Source organism: Solanum dulcamara, chromosome 8, assembly GCF_947179165.1.
Source record: "Solanum dulcamara chromosome 8, daSolDulc1.2, whole genome shotgun sequence".
In the NCBI taxonomy this organism is placed as follows: Eukaryota; Viridiplantae; Streptophyta; class Magnoliopsida; order Solanales; family Solanaceae; genus Solanum; species Solanum dulcamara.
The window spans coordinates 11,681,059-11,703,592 of NC_077244.1; the positions used below are offsets into that span (position 1 = coordinate 11,681,059).

Sequence of the window (22,534 nt, forward strand, 5' to 3'; positions counted from 1 at the left end):
TGTTATTGTGCTGTTACTCTATTTGCTGTGCTGCCTTATTATCTGTTGTAATATCTTAGAAATGTACTGCAGATTTGTTTTTTTTCTTCTTGTTTTTATTATTAAAGTGCTACTTACAGGGGACTTGTATTAAAGTGCTACTGCAGACACTGTGTTCTAACTTATAAGCACTACTTCATGATATTAGACTCTTGTTTTTCTGCACAATGACCAAACCTTGTTATTATTCTGAAGCTAAATTCATCAAATAATCAGCAGATTATTAAATAGGCTCCTACATGCTGCAGGCATCATACAGTTTTTGGTAAGTATTGGTCCTTTTAAACTTGAGAAACTTTGACAAAATATTGCACTGTCTACAATATATTCCTGTACCTAGTCAATCAATTAACTAATAAGAATTTTTGGTTTATCGGTTTGCCTGTACTTTAGACCTTAATGTGTTATTAAAGTGTTACAGATTTTTTTTCTTCTTATTTTTGTTATTAATTTATTCATTTTTCTTGCAGAGTATCGAGACTCACCTTTGAAAATTAATTAGCTAATTTCATTCACGATACACCATCTGTGTGAGAATTGGTATGTTAATTGATTACACTATTCTTTTACAAAAGTTAAAGACTACTTCTACAAAAAGTTGTTTTGTAAAGCTCATTTTTTTATAGTTATGAATTGGCTGGCATTTATTCATGATGCACCTTTGGAAACCTTTATATCTCCTCTAGAGCTATATTTGACTTAACTTTTTATTTTGCAGATAAGAAAATAGAACCAGATATGCAGATTGCTTCCAATATTATGTTTATTGAGTTTAATTGAGAGATGAAGCAACTTCAGTTGTAATAGTCTAGATGATTTAGAGTATACTCAAACTCTAAGGTGAATTTTTGTTTTTGTGACATCTAACATATCATTTTGTCTAAAGCTGTAGTTGCTTAATTTTATGGAAGAAACTATATTAGTTTTTATTTATGTGTGATTAAGTTAATTGGCAGAAGTGGTGAACATTTGGGTTCATTATGGCTATTTGACATTTTAGTTATATTATAAAGTTAGAACTTTGTTTTGCCTCCGTCTATAAAAAAACCCGAAAAACCCGAAAAATCCGAAAAATCCGAGAAAAATTAATATTGAAAAACCCGACTTGTATTGGTTTGGTTTGGTTTATAGATTTAATAACCCGATACAAATAGTTTGGTTTGGTTTGTAACAAATCCGAACCAACCCGGTCTATGTACACCCCTACTATCTAATATACATTGGAAGCATGTGTGTCGTAGAAGTAGTATTGAACATCTACATTGTGAGCAAATATGATCATAGAATTGCTTATTTTATCCTAATATGTAAAATTTTCAAACATGACCAAAATGCACCTTTTTTCAATATTGCTCTGAAAACATTAGTTAACTGGAATATCATAAAATTGAACAGAAACATAGACTATCACAGAATATTCAAAACTAACAGAAAAGGGAATGAAAACTCCTAGACAAGAGAGGGGTGCTTTCGACATTCTATCTCCTACTATGGGCAATCTTGTAGCATGTATTAACAGGAATCCAAGAATTCCATGAAACGAAAGAACTATACATACAAAAACAACCCCTTTTTTTTTTCAACAGGTGGTGTCCAACTTGGGCTCACCTTAACTGTTTTACCAAGTATAATACGAACATCGTAATATAATTTAAATAATAAGCTTCTATTTAACCCCCCCCCCCCCAATTGAAATAGTAGTCACTAGACTAGATTTCGTTACAAATTATAATTTCTCCTACCATGCTCTTTGTGGGATTCGACTACAACTTTGTTCGGTTACTATATTTTGTCACTGACCGCTTTATTCCCATTTGAGGGTGTAATTTGGACAACATCACTCCACACCGGGGCATCCGTGCATCTCCACTTCACATGCCTGAACCATCTCAGTCTCACCTCTCGTATCCCATCCTCCATCAAGAGGTCAGCCCCACTTTATTTCGGATATGATTATTTATAATCTTATCTCTCCTAATATTTTCACACATCCATCTCAGCATCCTCATTTTCATAATTTACACCTTGACTGGTCAATACTCCGCTCCATAAAATATAGTAGGTCTAACTACCACTCTGTAGAACTTGCCTATAAATTTTGGTGGCACCTTCTTGTTACACAAGACTGTCGATCGAGCCTCTGCTTCATGTACCCTACACCAACACAATGTGTGTCATCACCACCAGTCTCTCCATTACCTTAGATAATAAACCCAAGATACTTGAAACTTACTTCCTTTTAGATGGCCTTTGCAGCAAGCCTTACTTTTATACCAACCTCATGTGTTATGTCACTAAACATGCACTCCAAGTATTTTATCTTGATCATACTCAATCTGAATCCTTTAGACTCCAGGGTTTATTTCCATACCTTGAGCTTAACCTTAACCCCGTCATGAGTCTTGTTAATTAGAACTATGTTACATGCAAATAACATATAACATGACACCCGACCTTGGGTTTTCCAAGGTAATACATTTATCACAAAGACAAATAAAAATGGTCTAAGAGCTAATTCGTGGTGCAACCCATTATATTAGGAAGTGTTCTGAGTCCCCTTCCACTTTTCTTACTCGGATCTTGGCTCCATCATACATGTACTTAATCACCCTAGCGTATGCCACACAATATCTTATAGACTACAAGTGCCTCCACAAAACCTCCCTCAAAACTTTGTCATATGTCTTTTCTAGGTCGATGCACATCATGTGCAAGTCCTTCTTCCATTCCTTATACTGTTCAACCAGTCTCCTAATAAGATGAATGACTTTTGTATGTAGTTGAATGTCCTAACATGAATTTAAACTAGTTTTCGAAAATAAACACGCCCCTTTCTCACTCTCATCTCCACCATCCTCTCTCAAACATTTATAACATGACTTAACAACTTGATACCCTATGATTGTTGCAATTTTGAATTTTTCCATTATTCTTATACAACAAAATTATTGTACTTCATCTCCATTCTTCGGACATTTTAATTGTCTTAAAAACAATACTAAACAACCTAATCAACCACTTCATACCTATCTTGTTTGTGCTCTTTCAAAATTCCATTTGGATCTTGTATGGCCCGTTCACCATTCTCCTATGCATCCTTAGAAACAGAACCTTAACCTCCCCAACCTTTATACACCTACAATACTCAAAATCTTGATGCTTATCGAAGTTCTCTAAATCTCCTAACATGTCTTTGTCCCCTACTTCGTCTAAGAATTTATGATAATATGACTGTCATCTTCGTCTAATGAATTCATCCTATAGTAGTAATTTATCGTTCTTATCCTTAATACACTTTACTTGGTCCATATCTCTTACTCTCCCCTCTTTCGCCTTAGTTAGCTTATACAAATTCTTTTCCACACATTTATCCTCTAGTTCGATATACAAATGTTCAAAAGTTATTGTTTTTGTCGTCATAGTCGCTAACTTTGCCATTCTTCTTCGTCGTCTTATATCTTTTCTTTCTTTACTTTATCTAAATATTAGAAAATGTAATAATAAGGGTAAAAATAGGTATAAAATGTAAATTAAGTGTTGTTTTTAAAAATTGGATAAGTAAAAAATGAATATTTCTTTTTAATATATTTAATATAGTGGATAAAAGAAAAGTAGACTTATAAATTTTAGAAAGTAAAAAAAAAAGAAAATGATAAAAATCCTAGTGGTGGGAAGCCCTCGCATCATATAGGCACACCAGCCGAAGGATCATAGTCGTTTCTCTGAGCCTCATTTTTGTTGTGAGCTGCCTCTAAAGCTTGATCGACCCTACACACACTTTTAGACTGCGAGAAAATGAGCGGTTCAGCGAAGAAGATCGCCGATGTGACTTTCAAAGCCGGCAGGACTATTGATTGGGAAGGAATGGCCAAGCTTCTCGTCACCGATGAAGCTCGCAAGGAGTTCTCCAATCTACGTCGCGCTTTCGATGATGTCAACTCCCAACTTCAAACCAAGTTCAGCCAGGTTTACTCTTTCTCTCTCTCTGCATTTTTTTTTCATTTTTAGGATTTTTTTTGTTTTCATAGATATTTTCTCTATAAGGATCTAGATTTAGATTGTTTCTTTTGCTATTCTGTGGTTTTTGGATCTATTATTAGGTGGATTATTAATTTGGTTGACTAAAGCATGATCTGTTTCATATTTGTGAAGTATGATTTTTTTTTATGTCAAGTAACAGTTTATTCTCTTACGCGAGCTGTGAAATGGTACGATGAAGGTAGAACTTTTGTTGAAGGATTGGGTTTTGGGATGTTTAACTAGCAAATTACGGGCCTAATTTCCATTAAAATTGAATTAACATGATTGTTTGATTTGGAATGATATCTATTATATGATTTGAAGAGTGGTAAACGTTGCCATTCGTACTCTTACATTTGTTGGATGAGTGATTACAGTGATGTGTGGGGAAGGGAGAATGAAATTCTGTTTTCATAACTCACTAATACATTTTTTCAATGGACAATTCAAGTGGCAAAAGAAAATAAAATGGATTGTATAAAAAAGGAAACTTGCTTCAATCAGTTGATGGCTGACCGATTAGATGATAAAGAAATGAGAATATGATAAATCAGGTACTGGGGGTAACCCTCTGTCAGCTAAGGCTTGGAAAGATGTGAAGAAATCACAGCCTCTGTTGGAGTTTGAACTTGAGAGCTCGTGGTTCTCAACCCACTTTATTTACCACTAGACCATATCCTTGGGTGCTTATGTGCATTCTTTCTATTTGTCCCAGAAGGTTTATGCTATAGGTTTTTGGACAAATCCTTTAACTATCCTATTTGTCTAGAAAGGCCGAAGAAATTATTAATAGGTACTTGTTATTCCCTTATTTCTACAACAACAACATCAAATTCAGTGTAGTCCCACAAAATAGCAAGACGAACAACGCAAATGCAGTAGTATAAGTAGAAGAAAAAGGATACTATGCGAATACTAGCTAAAACTAATAAATAAGGATGAGCAGAGGATTGTAGAAATGATATCTGTAACTGAAAGAAATGCAGGTGCCTCTTGTCCTCTTTTTTTTTTCTGAAAAGGAAGACATGTTGGATAATGTGGAAACCTTTACTGGCATTTCTAAATTGTTACAGTTAAACTAAAGAGAAATAGACAAGAGTCATTTGGATAGAAAATGCAATGTTCAACATTCAAATCTTGGTTCTTGAGGAACCTGGTTTTGGCGGGACCATGTGAGAAACTCCAGATCATTCGCTTAAAACTCCTCCTCTTCATCATAAATAATCAGGTTGTCCTCAATGACCTGAACCAAAAGCAATAGAGATTCAACTGCTTTTTAAGTGAACACAATGTTCTTTGCGAAAAGCTTTTGATTGAAATATTTTAGTAAATGCTATCATTGCTGGGCTGTAATTTTGCGGGCTTCTTGTATAGGGAGGCACCCTTGTCACCAAGTCTCAGATGCACATTGGCACATTTACTTATTGTTAAAAAACATAGCAACGAACAAGTTTATCATTTTATCAAATATTTTGATACCTATCAAATTTTTCGCTAAAATGAACTACTCAACTTTTAATTCATACCGGAAGAGTTATCACAGAAATTCAATTAGGGCTGCTTATCGGATGGATCGGGCAGATAATTATGTTTAACGGTTTGTCTTATCGGATATCGATTTTTAAATATACTAATCCACTAGCCAACCAATAAGATATCGATTGGTTTGGTATCAGATTGGTAATTATCGGACGGTTAACGGATAGTGTATTTACTCGATCATTTTATGCTTCCTTTTTTCTTCTTCACTCACCAATATATTGATCTCCCATCAAAAAAATAATTTGTCTATCTCTACTTAAGCTAGTAATTTTGTAGTTGTAAATCACAATGAGAAATACATGAAAACCTAAATTTTGATGGTGCATGAACATAAACATTTATTTAATAAATATTTACCTGTACAACAATTTAATATTTCATGACTAAAATATATTTCAAATACACATTTTTATAAACAAGAAGTGAAGATTCGTACATTATGATCAAGACTAGCTAGCTAGTAGACTTGTAAGAAATCCAACTCACAAAAACGTATCAAGTCATATAAGGAGCGACAAAATATTAAATGTGGCTTTAGGATTAATAATATGTACTTTATATATCGAGGGGTAAAAAAGTAAGTAGATAATTCTTAACGGGTTAACAATTTATCCAATAAGAAATTTGAGTAATCCGCCCCCACACCAATAAACCGTTAAGTATAAAATTTTAACTCATTCACCAACCGTTAATACAATAACCCAATACCGCCAATAAGTCAACTTCGCGGTTGGCTTATCGATTACTGTTCGATTTTGAACAACCCTATTTCAATGGTATTAGTCTCTGTCCCTATTGAGTTTCTGTGCCTGTTTTTAACCAAATGGTACTTGTGAGTTTCAAAACAACTAGAAAAATTCTCTAACCATGGGTAATACATGTAGTGTTGTGTTACCGATTAATCACTTGTTTTGTAAGTCTTTTCAGATAGAAAGTTTTATCTATTTGGATGATAAATTTAGAGGCTCTAACACTAGAGTGTTCTTTGCTTCTATACCAAGCAGGAACCTGAGCCTATCAATTGGGAGTGTTACAGAAAAGGAATCGGTTCTCGCCTGGTAGACATGTACAAAGAGGCCTACGACAGTATGTGCAATTTTAGATTCTCTTTTTCTGTTGGGAATCTTTTGTTTTACTTTATTAGCATGCTCTCGTAGTACTTTTAATGTTATTTCTCTCGTAGTACCCTGAATTTTACATCTCTTGTTTCTCAGAATTTGACTTTAAACTCTTGTCCATAAAACTTCAAAACTACTGTTGAAGTGTGTGACCATCTCATCTAAAAGCTTAAGCTATTAGAGAGAGCACACTTTTAATTATTTAATTGTATTCTCAACACACCCCTTCACGTGTGGGCCTGATTCTTTTTCATGGGCCAAGCACGTGGAAATTCTTTTTGATATGGGTGGTTGTGAGATTCGATCTCAGGACCTCTGCCTGCTCTGATACCATGTTGAAGTGTGTGACCATCTCATCTAAAAGCTTAAGCTATTAGAGAGAGCACACTTTTAATTATTTAATTGTATTCTCAACAACTACTAAGCAGAGTAAGTGGTCCTGGATTGTAAGGTTTCTCAGGTGTAGGATTTCATGATATAGTTTTCTATGTAGGTGAATTGTGTAAGCAAGTGGATTAAATGTGAAAAGTCTCTAGCTTTCTTCACATTTTAGTGGCTTATTTCATGAAGTACAGTTACCTTCCATAAATGTGTGAGTTTCATTTTGTTAGTGGCTTAATTTATGAGTTCCAAGTGCCTGAGTGAGAAATTTATCAGTTGATGCATCTATTGTAATATGCACATGGGATGTACAATATGTACCGACCTAGTTCAGTTTAAAACATCTGAAATTTTTGACAAGACAAATACAAGGTGAGGTGCCTTGGTGTATGTTGTTCGCGGATGACATAGTCCTGATTGACGAGACTCACAACGGAGTTAACGACAAGCTGAAGGGCTGGAGACAGACGTTGGAGTCTAAAGGATTTAAATTGAGTAGGACCAAGACAGAATACTTGGAGTGCAGTTTCAGTGGCCTGCCGCGTGAGGCTGACGGGAAAGTGAGGCTTGGTACCCAGGCCATTCAAAAGAAAAGAAGCTTCAAGTACCTTGGGTCTATTATACAGGAAGATGGGGATATCGACGACGATGTTTCACACCGTATCGGTGCAAGGTGGATGAAATGGAGGCTCGCCTCCGGAGTGTTGTGTGACAAGAAAGTGCCACCAAAACTCAAAGGCAAGTTCTACAAAGTGGTGGTTAGACCGACTCTATTGTACGGGGTGGAGTGTTGGCCAATCAAGAAACTTCATGTTCAGAAGATGAAAGTCGCGAAAATGCGAATGCTGCGGTGGATGTGTGGGCACACTAGGATGGATAGAATTAGAAATGGAGATATCCGAGACAAGGTGGGAGTGGCATCGGTAGAGGACAAGATGCGGGAAGCGAGACTGAAATGGTTTGGGCATGTGAAGAGGAGAGACACAGATGCTCCAGTGCGGAGGTGCGAGAGGTTGGCTATGGACGGTTTCAGGAGGGGCAAATGGAGGCCGAAGAAGTATTGAGAAGAGGTGATTAGACATGATATGGCACAGTTGCAGCTCACCGAGGACATGACCTTAGATAGGAGGCTATGGAGGACTCAGACTAAGATAGTGGGCTAGGTGGCCTATCTTTTCTCCATAGTAGTCGTAGTCGCGCTAATTTGTTTATTAACATATGATTTTTGCATGGGATTACTGCTTATATTAGTTGGCCCAGTTTACTTTGGGTATCCTATTTTTTCTATAGTAGCTAATGCTCCTTTATTCCCGATCTTTCCTACCCTGACTTTATCTCTCTCATTATCCATATTTTTATATTGTTTGCTATATGCCTGGCTCTACTGACCTATGTCTTGTTTTCCTTGTTTCTCCTCCCTTGTTCTTCTCTCTTAAGCCGAGGGTCTTTCGGAAACAACCGCCCTACCTTTTAAGGTGGGGGTTAGGTCTGCGTACACTCTACCCTCCCCAGACCCCACATGGTGGGACTATACTGGGTTTGTTGTTGTTGTTGTTGTATAGTTTCTGAATCCTTTCCTTAAGACCACTTATTGAACAATGCCTCTGCGGCTCTGCTGAGATTGTTGGACTTTATTGTACTCCTGTCCCATTTACGTCACACACTTCTTTTTAGTTTGTCCCAAAACAAATGAACGTTGCTATATTTAAAAATAATTTAATTTAACATTTCCCATTATACCTCTAATAAAATTATTTATACCACAAAAATAAGGAATATTTTAGACCACTAGTTTTCTAAGTATTTCTTTCTTGAATTCTGTGCCTAATCAAACGCCATCACGTAAAATTGTGATAGAGGTAATAGCAATTACTACATGCATGGTCATGGTTGGGGATGAAATGCTTCTCTACCGAGCTTGTTTTGCATCAGATATGTAGTTTTGGACAAAACATTTATTGTTTGGATGAAGAATATTTCAAATGAACCTGGCCTAAGTTTGTGTCTTTAGCCTCACTACAAGAAGTTGTCTACTACCTAAGTTTCTCGGACTTGGGTGCGGGTGTCCCAGGTGGATGCAAATCTGAGAGTCGGATTCGGCAAAATCTAAATTTTAAGATTCGGGAATACGAATCCAAGTATGGATACGGGTGCGGGATTTCGGTTAAACATATTAAATATTATAAAAATATAGTTATAAAGATATTCTAAATTTGAGAGATATGTTGTTATAAACTTACATGTATATTGTAGAACTCAATCTTCCATTCTCCAAGATGAGATTGCTCTTCCATTCTTCCTATGAACACAACTAAATAGCAACTAAACATTAAAAACATATTACAATAGAATAAATATAACTAAAAGAATAAAAAAAAATTGAAAAGAAGAACTAACCTTAGACCAAGGATAGTAACTCTTGAAACAAAGTGAAAGTGGAAAACTAGAAAAATTTAAGATTTAAGACATAAACAAAGATATTCATCCACAATTTAGATATTCATAAATTATAATTACTAATTAATATTCAATACATCAAGTAAAAATTTACTATTTAACAAAAAACAAGAGATCATCTCAACTCAACTCATAAGTCATAACTAACATAACAACAAAGTATTGTCAATTGTCAAGTTATTAAGTTAGCTATTCTTCAGCATCTTCTTCAACTTCTTCCAAACCTTCAAATTCTTCCTCAAATACCACACCTTCAATTTGAGGTTCATCTATTGATAGCTCGGTTAGACCATTAGTTGTCTCATCAATATCAAACCGATCTCCACCTAAAAATAAATTTTAAAAAATAGATATATTAGAATGTTTTACATAAAGAGAAAAAAATCATCATGCAAAATAAATAATTGAGGAAAATAATAAAGAAAATGTAGACATACCAACATCCCAATACTTGCTCGGCCCATTTATATATTTTTCTTTCTTGCGAGATAGCAACCTTAGATTATAATGTACAAACACTAAATCTTCGGCTCTTGAAGTTGCTAACATATTTCTCTTGATGTTGTGAATCAAAGAATACGTTCTCCAATTTCTTTCACAACAAGAGGAAGAAGCCGGTTGAGTAAGCAACTTGTAAGCTAATTGTTGCAAAAGTGGAGCCGAGACCCCATGATTTGCCCACCAAGAAAGAGAATCTTCATACATCATATGCTCAATCACATGTGACTCACCTAAATAACCACTTCCACTACAAAAAGATCCATACTCCAATGAGACTTGTTTCATTTCATTAGAATCTTTAAAGTACCTTTGAAAGCACTTGATTCTATTCAATGAAATTTCTTTATCTTCATTAGGAGCTAGTCTTCGAATTCCATTCTCTCCTTGAAGCCATGATTCATGATAGTATTTGAGAACCAAAGAGTGCCATACAATGTAGAGGGGTATTGCTTTTGTTCCACCTAGCCACAAAAATATCATGAATAGTATCAAAAAAGCTTGATTGACCGGAAATGAGATATTTCCCCATGCTCAAAGATTACTTTCTTGACCTTCTCAGTCATTGAGTCCCACATACCATAGATGAGATGTTATTTTGGACCATCAATATTGGCACTTCTAAGCATATCAACAATTGGTTCCGTAAATTCCAAAAAGTAGTCAATATTATCACACTTCTCATCATTCATTATAAGGGATTTTATTTCACGAGTTTTGTCTTCAATTCCCTTATCTCCCTTATAATTCTTCCATGACCATTTTCTCTAAAGATGATTTCACTTTGCGAACTCGGGTGGTCATAATAATGTGTGAGGCAAATCTTGTTTGACCAATTTTCAATAAACACAAATTTGAATGTTTTTGAAAAAGGTGTGCCAAGTCATGATTCACAACAAAGTTGTTCAAATTACTCACTTCACGAAGTAACTCTAAAATTCATTTGCAATTAGTAAAGGGAGGTGAGTTATCCGAAGGTTGACACATACTTTTCAAAGCTAGATTCAAAACAATGAACAACACAAGGAGTCCAAAATATATGAGGAAATTTTTGCTCCACAATAGTAGCGTTATCAAAGGCGAAAAGCACTAAAAAGCTCTAAGGTCCATTGGGGCTTTAAGCGCAAAGCGCAAAACGCAAATAAAGTGTAGGCTTTAATGAAAAAAGGCGCAAAGGGAGAAAAAGATACAAATATATATGTTTAGTCCAAGACCAATAGTTATAAGGGAAAAGGGTCAAATATGCCCCTGAACTTGTCGAAAATGTCTAGATATACCCTCCGTTTGAAGTTTGGCTCACTCATGCCTTCGCCGTCTATATTTGGGCGCATATATACCCCTTTCAGCGTTAGTTGCTTTGTTGGAATTTTTTTATGCAATTAAATTAAAACACCACATAATTGATTGTTTAATAAAGAAAATTATCACACTTTCGTCGGTTATTTTTTTACGCAAAATACAGAGAATTTCTCAAAAAAATTGATATTCATTTGTCAGTTTTTTTATACCAAATCTAACGGATGAACGTCGATTTGTAAAATGCAAAACTGTATTCGAAGAATATATACAAAAATAAAGAAATCATAAAATTAGTATTTTGAATTTAAATGAAACATAAAAAAATTGAAGGGTTCAAATAGAACAAGACTAAGATATATTAAAGTTTATTCTACATAAATATCATGGGAGATAATAGTGTTTGGGAAGACTATGAAAATGAAATGCAATTAATATAGAATGTTATTCGTGACTATAATTTTAAGGTAAAATGGTCAAATATGCCCCTGAACTTGTCAAAAATGTCTAGATATACCCTCCGTTTGACACATGGCAATTCCACGTGTAATATGTAAAAAAAAAATTCCAACAAAACAACTAACGCTGAAAGGGGTATATATGCGCCCAAATGTAGACGGCGAGGGCATGAGTGAGCCAAACTTCAAACGGAGGGTATATCTAGACATTTTCGACAAGTTCAGGGGCATATTTGACCCTTTTCCCTAGTTATAAATATGAATGATAAATATATGACCAATGAAATTGAGAAAAGGTGCGATAAGTGAAATATAAATTGTTTAGTGTCATATTTTCAAAAAAGGCTCATTGGAAAGGAAAAGTTTGCCTTAGAACCTTGATGACAATGTTGAAGCGCACATAAAGCGAGGCGAAGCGCTCAACACATTTTGAGCCTCGCTTACAGGGCTTAAGCCTGTTTAAAGCACGCCTTTGACAACACTGCACGATAGAACCGGCAAGTTTCATATTACTTGCATTATCCGTAATAACTTTAACAACATTGTTTGAACCTACATTTTCTATTGCTTCAATAAACTAGTTAGCAATATATTCTCCATCCTTTACTATCCCACTAGAATTGATTGAATTTAAAAACATTGGATCTCCACTAGATGATGCCGTTATATTGATCAAAGTCGTCTTTTAGTGTCGGACCGTCCATCCGAACAAATCAACAATCCTTTCTTTTTCCATGTATCTTTAATTGGTTGCAACTTTCTATCAATGTGTCTTTTCTTGAGCCAAAATAGTTGTTCTCAACCTATTATATGATGGGGGAATATAATCGGGAATAGAATTTTTAGCTAGAAACTTTGAATATTTTTTGAAATAGAGAGAGTTTGCAAAATTGAACGATAAACCTGATGCGTAGAACATTTTAGCTGCTAATTTATCGGTTGTATTTCTCTCATAGGTGCCAAAGGATTTCCCTATAGCTCCACTCTCCGAACTCTTTTTTTTGTTGGAGTAAATCAATACCCTTCAGAAGTGATACATAATTAGCTTTTTTCCTTGCATCGACTTGGATGGATGATTTTTTTCCGTTCAGCTTGTTCATTCTCCAACTTCAAAGCCACAAATATATCACATTGAATTTCTTTACATATTTGAACTCCATGATCTGATAATCTCAAGAGATGTGCTTTGGCTCTATTATATGATCCAGTAACTTTGACCATTATTGCAATGGTTACATGACCATGTTCTATTTCCACCACCATTAGGAGCAACCGAAATAACTTTCACATGATTCCATAATGGTTTATCATCAAAATCTACTCCACTTTTTGTTGGTCTCATAAGATCCTTTCCCTGTTGACTACTAGATGCACTTGCCATTTTGTTGGATAAAGAATGATAAAAAAAATTTGGTTAAGAAGCTTCTTAGCTATGGAACAGAGAGCTTGAATGGAAAAAAAGAAATTGAGAGAGACAATGGTGCTATACGTTTTAGGAGGAAAAAGTTGGTGAATGAAAAGACCATTCTGCAAAAAAGGTCTTTTTGATGTTACTTCGTGTTTGCCGCCGAACTCGTCTCGACACGACACTGGTGCGGATGCGGGGTGCGTATCCTATTCAGTCGATTCTTTCCGGATACTTTGACCAGAGCATTAATTTACTAGTTTAAATGGCTCAAATCACATGATTTTTTGTTAGCTTTTTTCTACAATTTAGTGACTCATAAGTCATAATTCCCTTCAATTAGTTATTCCATATTAATCACATGCTTAATTTAATTTGAGAATTTGAAGTTTAATTAACATCAATGGTACGTGATACAACTTATAAATTAGTTGATGCTTTTTACTCCTTGTGCCCTAATTTTTATAGCATTTTTTATTTTTTTGAGATACAACTTCTAAGTTTTGGACTATATAAATATAGTTTTTTTTATTTTTTGAAACTAAAATTTACATATTTGATAATCACGTAAAAGAAACATTTTAAGTTATAATAATGTAATAATTAAAACTATTTAAAAGAAATACGAAAATATTATGATCAAAGAATATGCAATTTAATAAAAGGGTTAATTATGTACAACTAGTAAATTTGTACGTGCTTTGGGCCATTTAAAATATAAACTAATTATAAAAAATTGACATGCTACTAATTCATTTAAAAATTATAATTCATTTATAAGAAAGAAATAGTCATAATTAGCACAACCTAGATATTGAGTAAGTTTAATTATTTATTGTCAGTTTTACAATTCAAGAAATAAAAGCCCATATACAGTATACAAGGTACAATTCACAATTAAAGTCCCTGTTCGTTTCTTCCCCCAAGAAATCTCCTCTCTTTCGCTCCTCCCTGTTCTTTTCCAAGACATCTTCTTTCGGCGAAATCCCTATGAAAAAGTGGGATCAAGAGATTTCGTGACTTACAAGTTTGTCGCTGATTTGAAGACGTCGCCGACGAAGTCCCTGTCGGTGACTGCAACTTCTGTTAGCTGTTCTTTATCAAGTTCGTCGGAGAAAATGTTGTCGACTTTTAGCAGCGATGAAATTGCTCTCTTCTTCCCCAAATTTGTTCTCGACTCTGGTCAAAGTATCCCAACGAATTGACCGAATCAGACACGCATCCCGTACCCCGCGCCCGCACCAGTGTCGTGTCGAGACGGGTTTGGCGGCAAAAATGAAGTAACATCAAAAACCTTTTTTGCATAATGGTCGTTTCATTCACCAACTTTTCCCTCCTAAAACGTATAGCGCTCTCAATTTCTTTTTTTCCATTCAAGTTCTCTGTTCCATAGGTAAGAAGCTTCTTAACCAAAAAAAATTCTATCATTCTTTATCCAACAAAATGGCAAGTGCATCTAGTAGTCAAAAGGGAAAGGATCTTATGAGACCAACAAAAAGTGTAGGAGTAGATTTTGATGATAAACCATTATGGAATCATGTCAAAGTTATTCCGATTGCTCCTAATGGTAGTGGAAATAGAACATGGTCATGTAACTATTGCAATAAAACAGTTACTGGATCATATAATAGAGTCAAAGCACATCTCTTGAAATTATCAGGTCATGGAGTTCAAATATGTAAAGAAATTCATGGTGATATATTTGCGGCTTTGAAGTTGGAGCATGAACAAGTTGAATGGAAAAAAATCATCCATTCAAGTCGATGCAAGAAAAAAACTGATTATGTATCACTTCCGAAGGGTATTGATTTACTCCAAAAAAAAAAAGAGTTCGGTCAAGCTATTAATGTTACAGCTTGCAAACCAATGAAGCAGCACAATCTTCAGTCAAGCTAATGTTATGCAATGGGAAATTCTTATTTTGGATCTACTTTTCAGAGGGAAATTCTTTCATTATTTCTGGTGTTTGACCAGTTTCAGGAACTTTTAGCTGGAAGAAAGCATTCATTTACTTGTATGTGGAGTAACTCTGTGCGCCGACTCATTAAGTGCCTTAAAGTTGCCCCTAGTCTAGACTGGAAGTAGAGAACAGTCAATTTCAATTTGTGTTCTCCTGCCTCTTAATCAAAATTCTTGGTAGATCTTTTCTGTTTATCCTGTGCTTGATTACTAACTCCTTATTGTGGATAGACAAAGATTCCTGTTGTCTTGTAGCAACAATAGTTGTCAATTCATGATATCTGAAATAATACTGATATCTTACACTACTTTCTTCACTTACCTAGCTTATTATAATTTCAAAAGTAAATATCGATTTAGTTTGCTGAGTGCAACTTCTACACATATTTCAACATAGTCCTCTATTACTCTTGATTTATTGCTCAAATTCCCGCCAAATTTTCACTGAATAACTAAAGAGGTTCAATGGTTGCACCAAGTTTGAATAGAACTGCTGGGCTCATAGTTCAGTTGAAATTTCATTTTGAAGTCTGTGCGTCTAGTATTTAGCTATACAAGGCTCTTCCACTATTGGAGTAACGGATCTAGCTCACACCCTGTATACATTTCAAACTCCAACGACATGTGTTGGCTTTTTGTAACTGTTTCAACTGTCTTTCTCTTTTGTTTGAACGAAGTTTGTGCAGATTCTTAACAATGTTTCTTTCAGGCATTGAGATCCCCAAGTTTGTGGATACGGTGACTCCTCAGTATAAACCCAAATTTGATGCCTTGGTAAGCGTAAAAATTATAATCACCTTCCTTACCTTTCTTTGCATGAGTGTTTTTTTCTAACTACTTGTTATTGGTATCGTCATACCTAAAATATTAGTTGAAAATTGATATAGGGAATTTTCAATTGCTCAAATCCTACAACCTCTCCTTGTGTTTTAATGTTGATGCCTCAGAAAGGAATCCACCTTTTGGCATAAAAATAGGTAAAGAGTATCGGAGCAAAATGAAAATGATTACAAAAAAATACATGAAGTACATATTCACTAGAATCAGTTTATCAAAAATTATTTTCCCACTGAAATAAAGTTCAGATACTCTCCTTTGTTGTCAGTGGAATGGTTAGAATACCAATTACAATATGCACCTGCTTGAAGCCAAATTGACATGTCAATGGTGATTCGATGAAAATGCCAAATCATTACCCCCTATTAGGCCTATCTTCTTTTCAGAAGTTTCAATTAGCACAAGAATGGCATGGTTAAATTATCATGTTTTTGGTTTATTCTTTCTATTTATTACAATAAATGTAGTTGGTGGAACTGAAAGAAGCCGAACAGAAATCTATAAAGGAATCTGAAAGATTAGAAAAAGAAGTTGCAGACGTGCAAGAGTTGAAGGTGATGCATCATTTCACTTTATTTCAACATGTATTCTTGTCAGTTACCCCCTTATCTAACCCTTGTGTAATTGTGGATTTCTATGGCTTTGTTTTGATGAACAGAATAAACTTAGTACCATGACAGCTGAAGAATATTTCGAGAAGCATCCTGAGCTGAAGAAGAAGTTCGATGATGAAATTCGAAATGATTACTGGGGCTATTAGTTTGCTTTTCACATAGAAGGTTTTGGGTCAACTTAGGATGGATGATCTAAGTTCATCCCTGGTTAGGAATAAAAGAAAAAGAAGTACTACTTGGTTAGTTTCAAATGTTAACTACAGTGAATCTCATCACTAGGACTGTAGGACATACTAATATGGCCTTGCGTTTGGAGGCAAAAGATGTTGGAGTGGAATATAGATCAAAATTCCATCAATTCTCGTTTTGGAATTTGACTAGGCTTTTTGGACGTTCAATGATTAGACCTTTTAAAGATGCTGAAATACTGCTTTTTGGACATTTGGACGTGCAACTTTCATCATTTATCACTGCTGAATGAGGGTGGCGGAAATACTCAAAGCATTCATGTGTTAGAAGAGTAGTCACTTGAAGAAGAATTGTAACAAGTTGTTTTTACCATTTGGGTTGAGAGTCAACTCTTTACAGAATGGAAAGAGCCTGTATTATATACAAATAAATTTGTAAAACAAAGTCATATAATCCAGGAGGATCACTTTCAACTGTAGTTAAAGAGAGTTAAAGAAACCATCCAGACTGGCTAACATCCCAAAAGTAATATTTAGATTTCTCTCAATAATGGCAATTGGGTAAAACACAAGTTCGACTGCGTCAACATTCATTTCTATCTTTTAACTCATGGTCGCTGATCAAACATGACTACTTATAAAGAGAACTTCTGCTTTAGATGATGCAAACTCAAATGCTGTTAGCCTAGCAAGTCTATTTAATATTGGAGATTCATACAAGAACCTCTGGGGATTGATTAACATTCTCACGAGCACCAGAGACTTGGCTAACTGAAGCTTGATAAGTTGCATCTCCCGCATACTGCCAGTAGCTTCTATTAGCTTAACTTCGGTTAGGTGTTGGAATATCACGTTCGGAAAAGCTTCCACTTCAAGACAATCTAGAGCCGATAGAGTGTGATCAATATTCAACACCATCTAAGACATATCAAACTCAACTACATAAGCTTATTGATGATTTGAGTATAAAAAGAAGAAAGCCACCACATAAGAAAAGAGGAATAAAAGAGAGAGAACCTGAATTTCCAGATATCGTAATAATGGGAAGCTTCTTATCAAGCAAAGAGCAGACAGAATCTCAGCCCCCTCAAGATAAATACACATGCAAAGATGTTTGACACACATCAGATCAAGGGGAAGCTTTGTTGGTATTTCTTGGCCTGTAGCCAAGGGGACCTAGAAAGAACAAGCCAAAAAATCAGGATGATTCGAAGGCCAAACAATGTGTAAATACAGAAAATGAAATAGAATGAGTTATGAAGCAACATTTACCCTGTAATCCAAGTGAAGATGCTCAAGAACAGAAAAAGATACAAAAAAGTTTGATGTTAAAAGAATTGCAACATCAAACCTTTTCCAGTCCTTATGATAATACACGAGAGAAAGTTTTGCCAAACGAGGGACACATTTTAAGCAGATAGTTGCCATATCGCCCTTGAAGTCACAAGCTCTCAGCATGGGAGCATTAATTTCAATGATGTCGCTGCTTAACATATCTGAGATCCTTAGTACCAATTGCTCAAGCAACAAGCAAGGAGAGATGAAACTTTCAAGCAACTTGGAAGAAATCGTAACATCATGTAGCTCTAGGCTAATTAACCTATCAAATCCTTTGAAGGCTGTTGGAGGACGTAATAAACAGATGCCTCAAATTCAAACATTTGAAAAATGAAGAAGGCAATTTGAATCGTTTCGGAAGTCTAAGATCAAGATGCTGAATGTTGTTCCGAGAGAGGAAATTTAATAATTTGCCAATACGAGGGCAGCTTTTCCAATACTTAATGCAAAGGGTAAACTTTGTAATTGATCCCGAATGACAGGCGACAATGTTTTGGATAGTCGTTGTAAGGTCTCTTAGGTTTCCAAGAGTCAGCATGAAGCGTCAGCTGTGGAAGTCTACACCAATGTTTTCTCCATTCCTTTGACAAAATGCTTGTGCACACAGCATCTCGAAAAGGCAGACGTATAAGAATCTCATCAATTACATTTTCAGGGAGTTTGCTGAGTACATCTGGACAAGAATGATTTATGCCCTTTGGATCCATCAAAATTTGTCTGCAAAACATAAACAAGGATGAAAAGACAAAAGAAGTATCACATTGTCAAATTATGAAGCCGCTTATTAGTGTGTTGTAATTAAAATCAGTCATCTGATTCGACAATTTATGAACATAAACGAGAAGAAAAAGTCAGATAATCAACACCAAAATGAATAATTTTTCAGTAAAACATAAACAAGGATGAAAAAAAAAAAACCTGTTCACATTGTCAAGTTAGCAAGGCCCAAGAATTGATGAACAGAACTTAAAATGAAATTACTCAAGGCATGAAAGCATCAGTGTTCAACTGTAATCTAATTAAAATCAGTCATCTAATCCAAGATTATTATTTTTTTTAAAAAAAAGCTTTAATCCAAAATTGGGTAACAACTACAAAATGAAAGTACTTCAACACCAAAATGAAATTAGTGAATGTATTTCAACACCAAACAGACCACCCATTTCGCCCCAAGAACTGATGAATAAAATCCAAGAAATTTACAAATTAGTTTTTCAGAGGGAAAACGATCAATAAACTTACTTTTTCAAAGGAAATTAGTTTCTTCTTCTTTGTTCGTTGATTGTAAGTCTTCAGCCAACAGGAATTACTCTTTTGTTTTTGAGTTATGCAAGAAGAAGAAGAAATAGAAATATCTCTCTGTGGAATTTTTTATTAAATGTAACAAAAAAGTTTCAAAATTAACAAGTGACATAAGTTTCACTTATTGAGTAAATGTGATAATTTTAAGATTAGAGTTAATGATATTAATTGTAAATCATTAAGTTTTATTATTTACACAAAAATCTTTCTACTCTCCTACCCACCCCATCCACCCACCCACACTACCCCTTCTCCTCTCCCTCCTCTACCGTCATTCTTACTTTTTCTATCATTGCTGCCGTTGCAACACCTTGAGTGGACAGATAATTACGGCAATCATTACCATCATTTCCTCTGCTACTACTGCTATCTTCTCCTTCATCACCATCACATTTTTCTCCTTCCTCCACTCTCACTAACACCTTCTCCTTTATCACCACATTTCTTTACTCCTCCTCCTCCTTCACTATAGCCAACATGCAGAAGTTGCTACAATAATTTAATAAATTATTGAAGTAATTCAAGCAATTGTTAAAGTTGCTGCAGAAAATAAAGCAATTGTTGTAGTTGCTGTAACAACTATAGTAATTATTGTAGCAATTATGATAGTTGTTGCAATAACTATCATAGTTGCTTGATTTTCTGTAGAATCTTTTTTTTCAACAATTTAAATATATATATTTTTTAAATTTTGAGAATCAAAGCAAAATAGGCTGTAAAAATAATAATAAAAAATGAACGATGACGACAACGACGAAGGTGACGACGATGGTGACGACAAAAAAGAAGAAGAATAATAAGAAGAAGGTGACGATGATGAAGAAAGGGAGAAAAAAAGAACAATATGATGGAGGGAGAGAGAGAAAATATAAAAAAAGAGGGAGAAACAAAAAAAAAGAGAGATTGATAAATAATAAAGGGGGGGGGGGGGGTTTCAAATTTTGAAATTTGAAATAAGAGGGAAGACTTTTTAAAATTTTAAAATTTTAATATGTACCCAAAGTTTCTAATCACTTTAATCAAGTTCATATTTCATTTAATCTGATTTGACCAAATCAATTCTCCCCTATTTCTTCCTTCTCTTAATTTGCATTTTATTTATACTTACTCATTTTCAATTTCTTTCTCCATATTTTCTTTTTTATCCATTTTAAAAAAAAATAGTTCTTTTCATTTTTAATAACTAACTCTTTAATTTTAATTTTTCACTTCATAATAATTTTCTTCCTGAAATTAAATTACATTTAATATATTTTAAAATATTTTTAATTTATGATAACAAATAAAAAAAATTCTTTATTTTTCAAAATTTTGTGTCAATTTAAAATAAGTCAAACAAATTTAAATGAAAGAAATAACATTTTATAACATCTTATCTACACGCGATTCTAATCAACTAATTAATTTAACTTTAGGATAAAATCCAAAATTACATTCTCTCAACTTTTGGATAAAAATCACGAGCTTAAGTGTATTGATTAGTATCTGTAACTTTAACATGGAGAATTATATAAGTTCTTAATAGGGAATTTTAAAATATAAATAAAGGAGTGCAATTATGAATTTTTTGTGGAATGATTTGTAATTTATTATGGTTAGAATAATTCAAATTAATTATTTGAATTATTACCATAGTAGGAAGCCACAATAAGTGATTCTATGATCCCTACCATGTTCATATTTAACTAGAACTCATAATCTTATTTTTCAGAGGAAAGAAAGAAAGTAATATGTTTTTCTTATTACAAGGGAAGACCATGTGTTTCTTCTCGTTTTGGGGATGGGAAGAAGTCTCTATAAATAGGGATTCTTCTAACCTAGAAAAATAATAAGTTTTCTATACGATAATTGCTTATCCAAGTATTGCGAGAGTTTCGGTGTGAACTTGACATCACTATAGAAGATTGCAAAATTGTATTAAATTTCAATAAATTTATATGTTCTAGCACAATTATATGTATTCTAATATAAACATATTTCTAAAATGCTTCCGCTATACATATGTTTTCCAACAACATCATCCACCATCAATTTCGGCCATTGCCTTGTATTTCCTTTACTATTCTCTCTCTCCTCGATCTTTGGTGTTTTTCCCACTAAAGGAGAATAGGGCTGTTCAAAACCGTCCGTTACCGATAACCCAATCGCAAAATTGGCTTATTGGCTTATTGGTATTGGGTTATCGGATTAGCGGGTGGGGAATGGATTTAAATTTTATAATTAACGGCTTATCGGCGTGGGGGACGGATTACTCAATTTTGTTATTGGGTAAACCGTTAATCCGTTAAGAATTTATTATATTTTAATATATTTTATCCCTAAACATATAAAATATGCATTATATTGATAATTTTTATTTGTAAACCTAAAATAAGGGCCAAGCCTATTTAATTAAACAGGCCAAACCAATTTAATTAAATAGGCAGGCCCATTTCTACTAGAAGCCCTACTTGACTACTTCAAGTCTTCAACTCTTCTACAGAGTTCTACAAAGACTTACTTCAGCAGTTCCGCCCCTCTTTAGACTTTAGGTTTAGCGAATTTGTGACTATTTCCGCCTCTTTCTCAGTCTCTCTCTCAAATTCTCATCTTGTGCCGCCTTGTCTCAGGTTTAGCTACTCCATAGTTCATGCAGCTTTCTGAAGTAAGAACTGTTTCTATCTGCTATGAAGAGAAACGAAGAAATCGTCGGATTGCGGTGATGTTTTTCATCTCCACAAGATGAGGTTCTATCTTCTATGGTTCGTATTCCCTGAGCAGATCTTCTTCTAATCCCTAATCTTTTTCTCTGAAACATTCTTTCTCTTCTTCTCAAACATGAAAAGATTTTGCAACAGTTCCAATCTTTTCCCTCTCATTTTGGGATTCTTGTTATGTTAGTTCATGTTGATTAGTTGAACTCAATTTTCTTGTTTTTTCTTTAGCTTCCTGCTTTTGTAAAGCTTGATTTGATGTTCATATTAGTCCTGTATTTGGCTCAAGTCTAGTCTCCTTTATGTTTTCTCGCGTCTTCCCTTTTTTCAGTAATCGTAACTATATTTCATTGAAGTAATGACTGGTAGTTATTTTAAAATGTAAACTC

The 22,534-nt window shown here is 34.4% G+C and overlaps 2 protein-coding genes, 1 long non-coding RNA gene and 1 pseudogene across 3 annotated transcripts; 2 read left to right on the plus strand and 2 right to left on the minus strand.

Moving 5' to 3' along the window:
- The first annotated feature begins 538 nt into the window (after positions 1-538).
- LOC129901583 (uncharacterized) lies at positions 539-1,022 on the plus strand. The gene is made up of 2 exons (XR_008769878.1): positions 539-579; positions 758-1,022. It is a non-coding gene; the product is annotated as an uncharacterized LOC129901583 (long non-coding RNA).
- A 2,685-nt stretch (positions 1,023-3,707) lies between these two features.
- On the plus strand, positions 3,708-17,291 carry LOC129898603 (ATP synthase subunit d, mitochondrial). Its single transcript, XM_055973196.1, has 5 exons — positions 3,708-4,005; positions 6,606-6,687; positions 15,883-15,947; positions 16,478-16,564; positions 16,669-17,291. Exons 1-5 carry the CDS (start codon positions 3,835-3,837, stop codon positions 16,768-16,770), a joined length of 507 nt encoding a protein of 168 aa, XP_055829171.1. The 5' UTR covers positions 3,708-3,834; the 3' UTR covers positions 16,771-17,291.
- Positions 17,292-17,433: 142 nt separating this feature from the next.
- LOC129898604 (uncharacterized) lies at positions 17,434-18,003 on the minus strand. Its single transcript, XM_055973197.1, has 2 exons — positions 17,830-18,003; positions 17,434-17,730 (listed from the first exon to the last, which is right to left on the minus strand). The coding sequence occupies exons 1-2, from the start codon at positions 17,935-17,937 to the stop codon at positions 17,434-17,436; spliced, it is 405 nt and encodes a 134-aa protein (XP_055829172.1). The 5' UTR covers positions 17,938-18,003.
- Positions 18,004-18,027: 24 nt separating this feature from the next.
- LOC129898602 (F-box/FBD/LRR-repeat protein At1g13570-like) lies at positions 18,028-19,038 on the minus strand (annotated as a pseudogene).
- Between the last annotated feature and the right edge of the window lie 3,496 nt (positions 19,039-22,534).

What these genes read in the sequence shown, in the direction of transcription:
- LOC129898604 (XM_055973197.1), bottom strand. Translation starts at nt 17,937, where the DNA reads ATGTGTGTCAAACATCTTTGCATGTGTATTTATCTTGAGGGGGCTGAG. An exon ending in TACGATATCTGGAAATTCAG is followed by an intron (nt 17,731 to 17,829) that starts GTTCTCTCTCTT and finishes GATATGTCTTAG; the next exon opens with ATGGTGTTGAATATTGATCA.
- LOC129898603 (XM_055973196.1), top strand. Translation starts at nt 3,835, where the DNA reads ATGAGCGGTTCAGCGAAGAAGATCGCCGATGTGACTTTCAAAGCCGGC. An exon ending in GTACAAAGAGGCCTACGACA is followed by an intron (nt 6,688 to 15,882) that starts GTATGTGCAATT and finishes TGTTTCTTTCAG; the next exon opens with GCATTGAGATCCCCAAGTTT. An exon ending in CAGACGTGCAAGAGTTGAAG is followed by an intron (nt 16,565 to 16,668) that starts GTGATGCATCAT and finishes TTTGATGAACAG; the next exon opens with AATAAACTTAGTACCATGAC.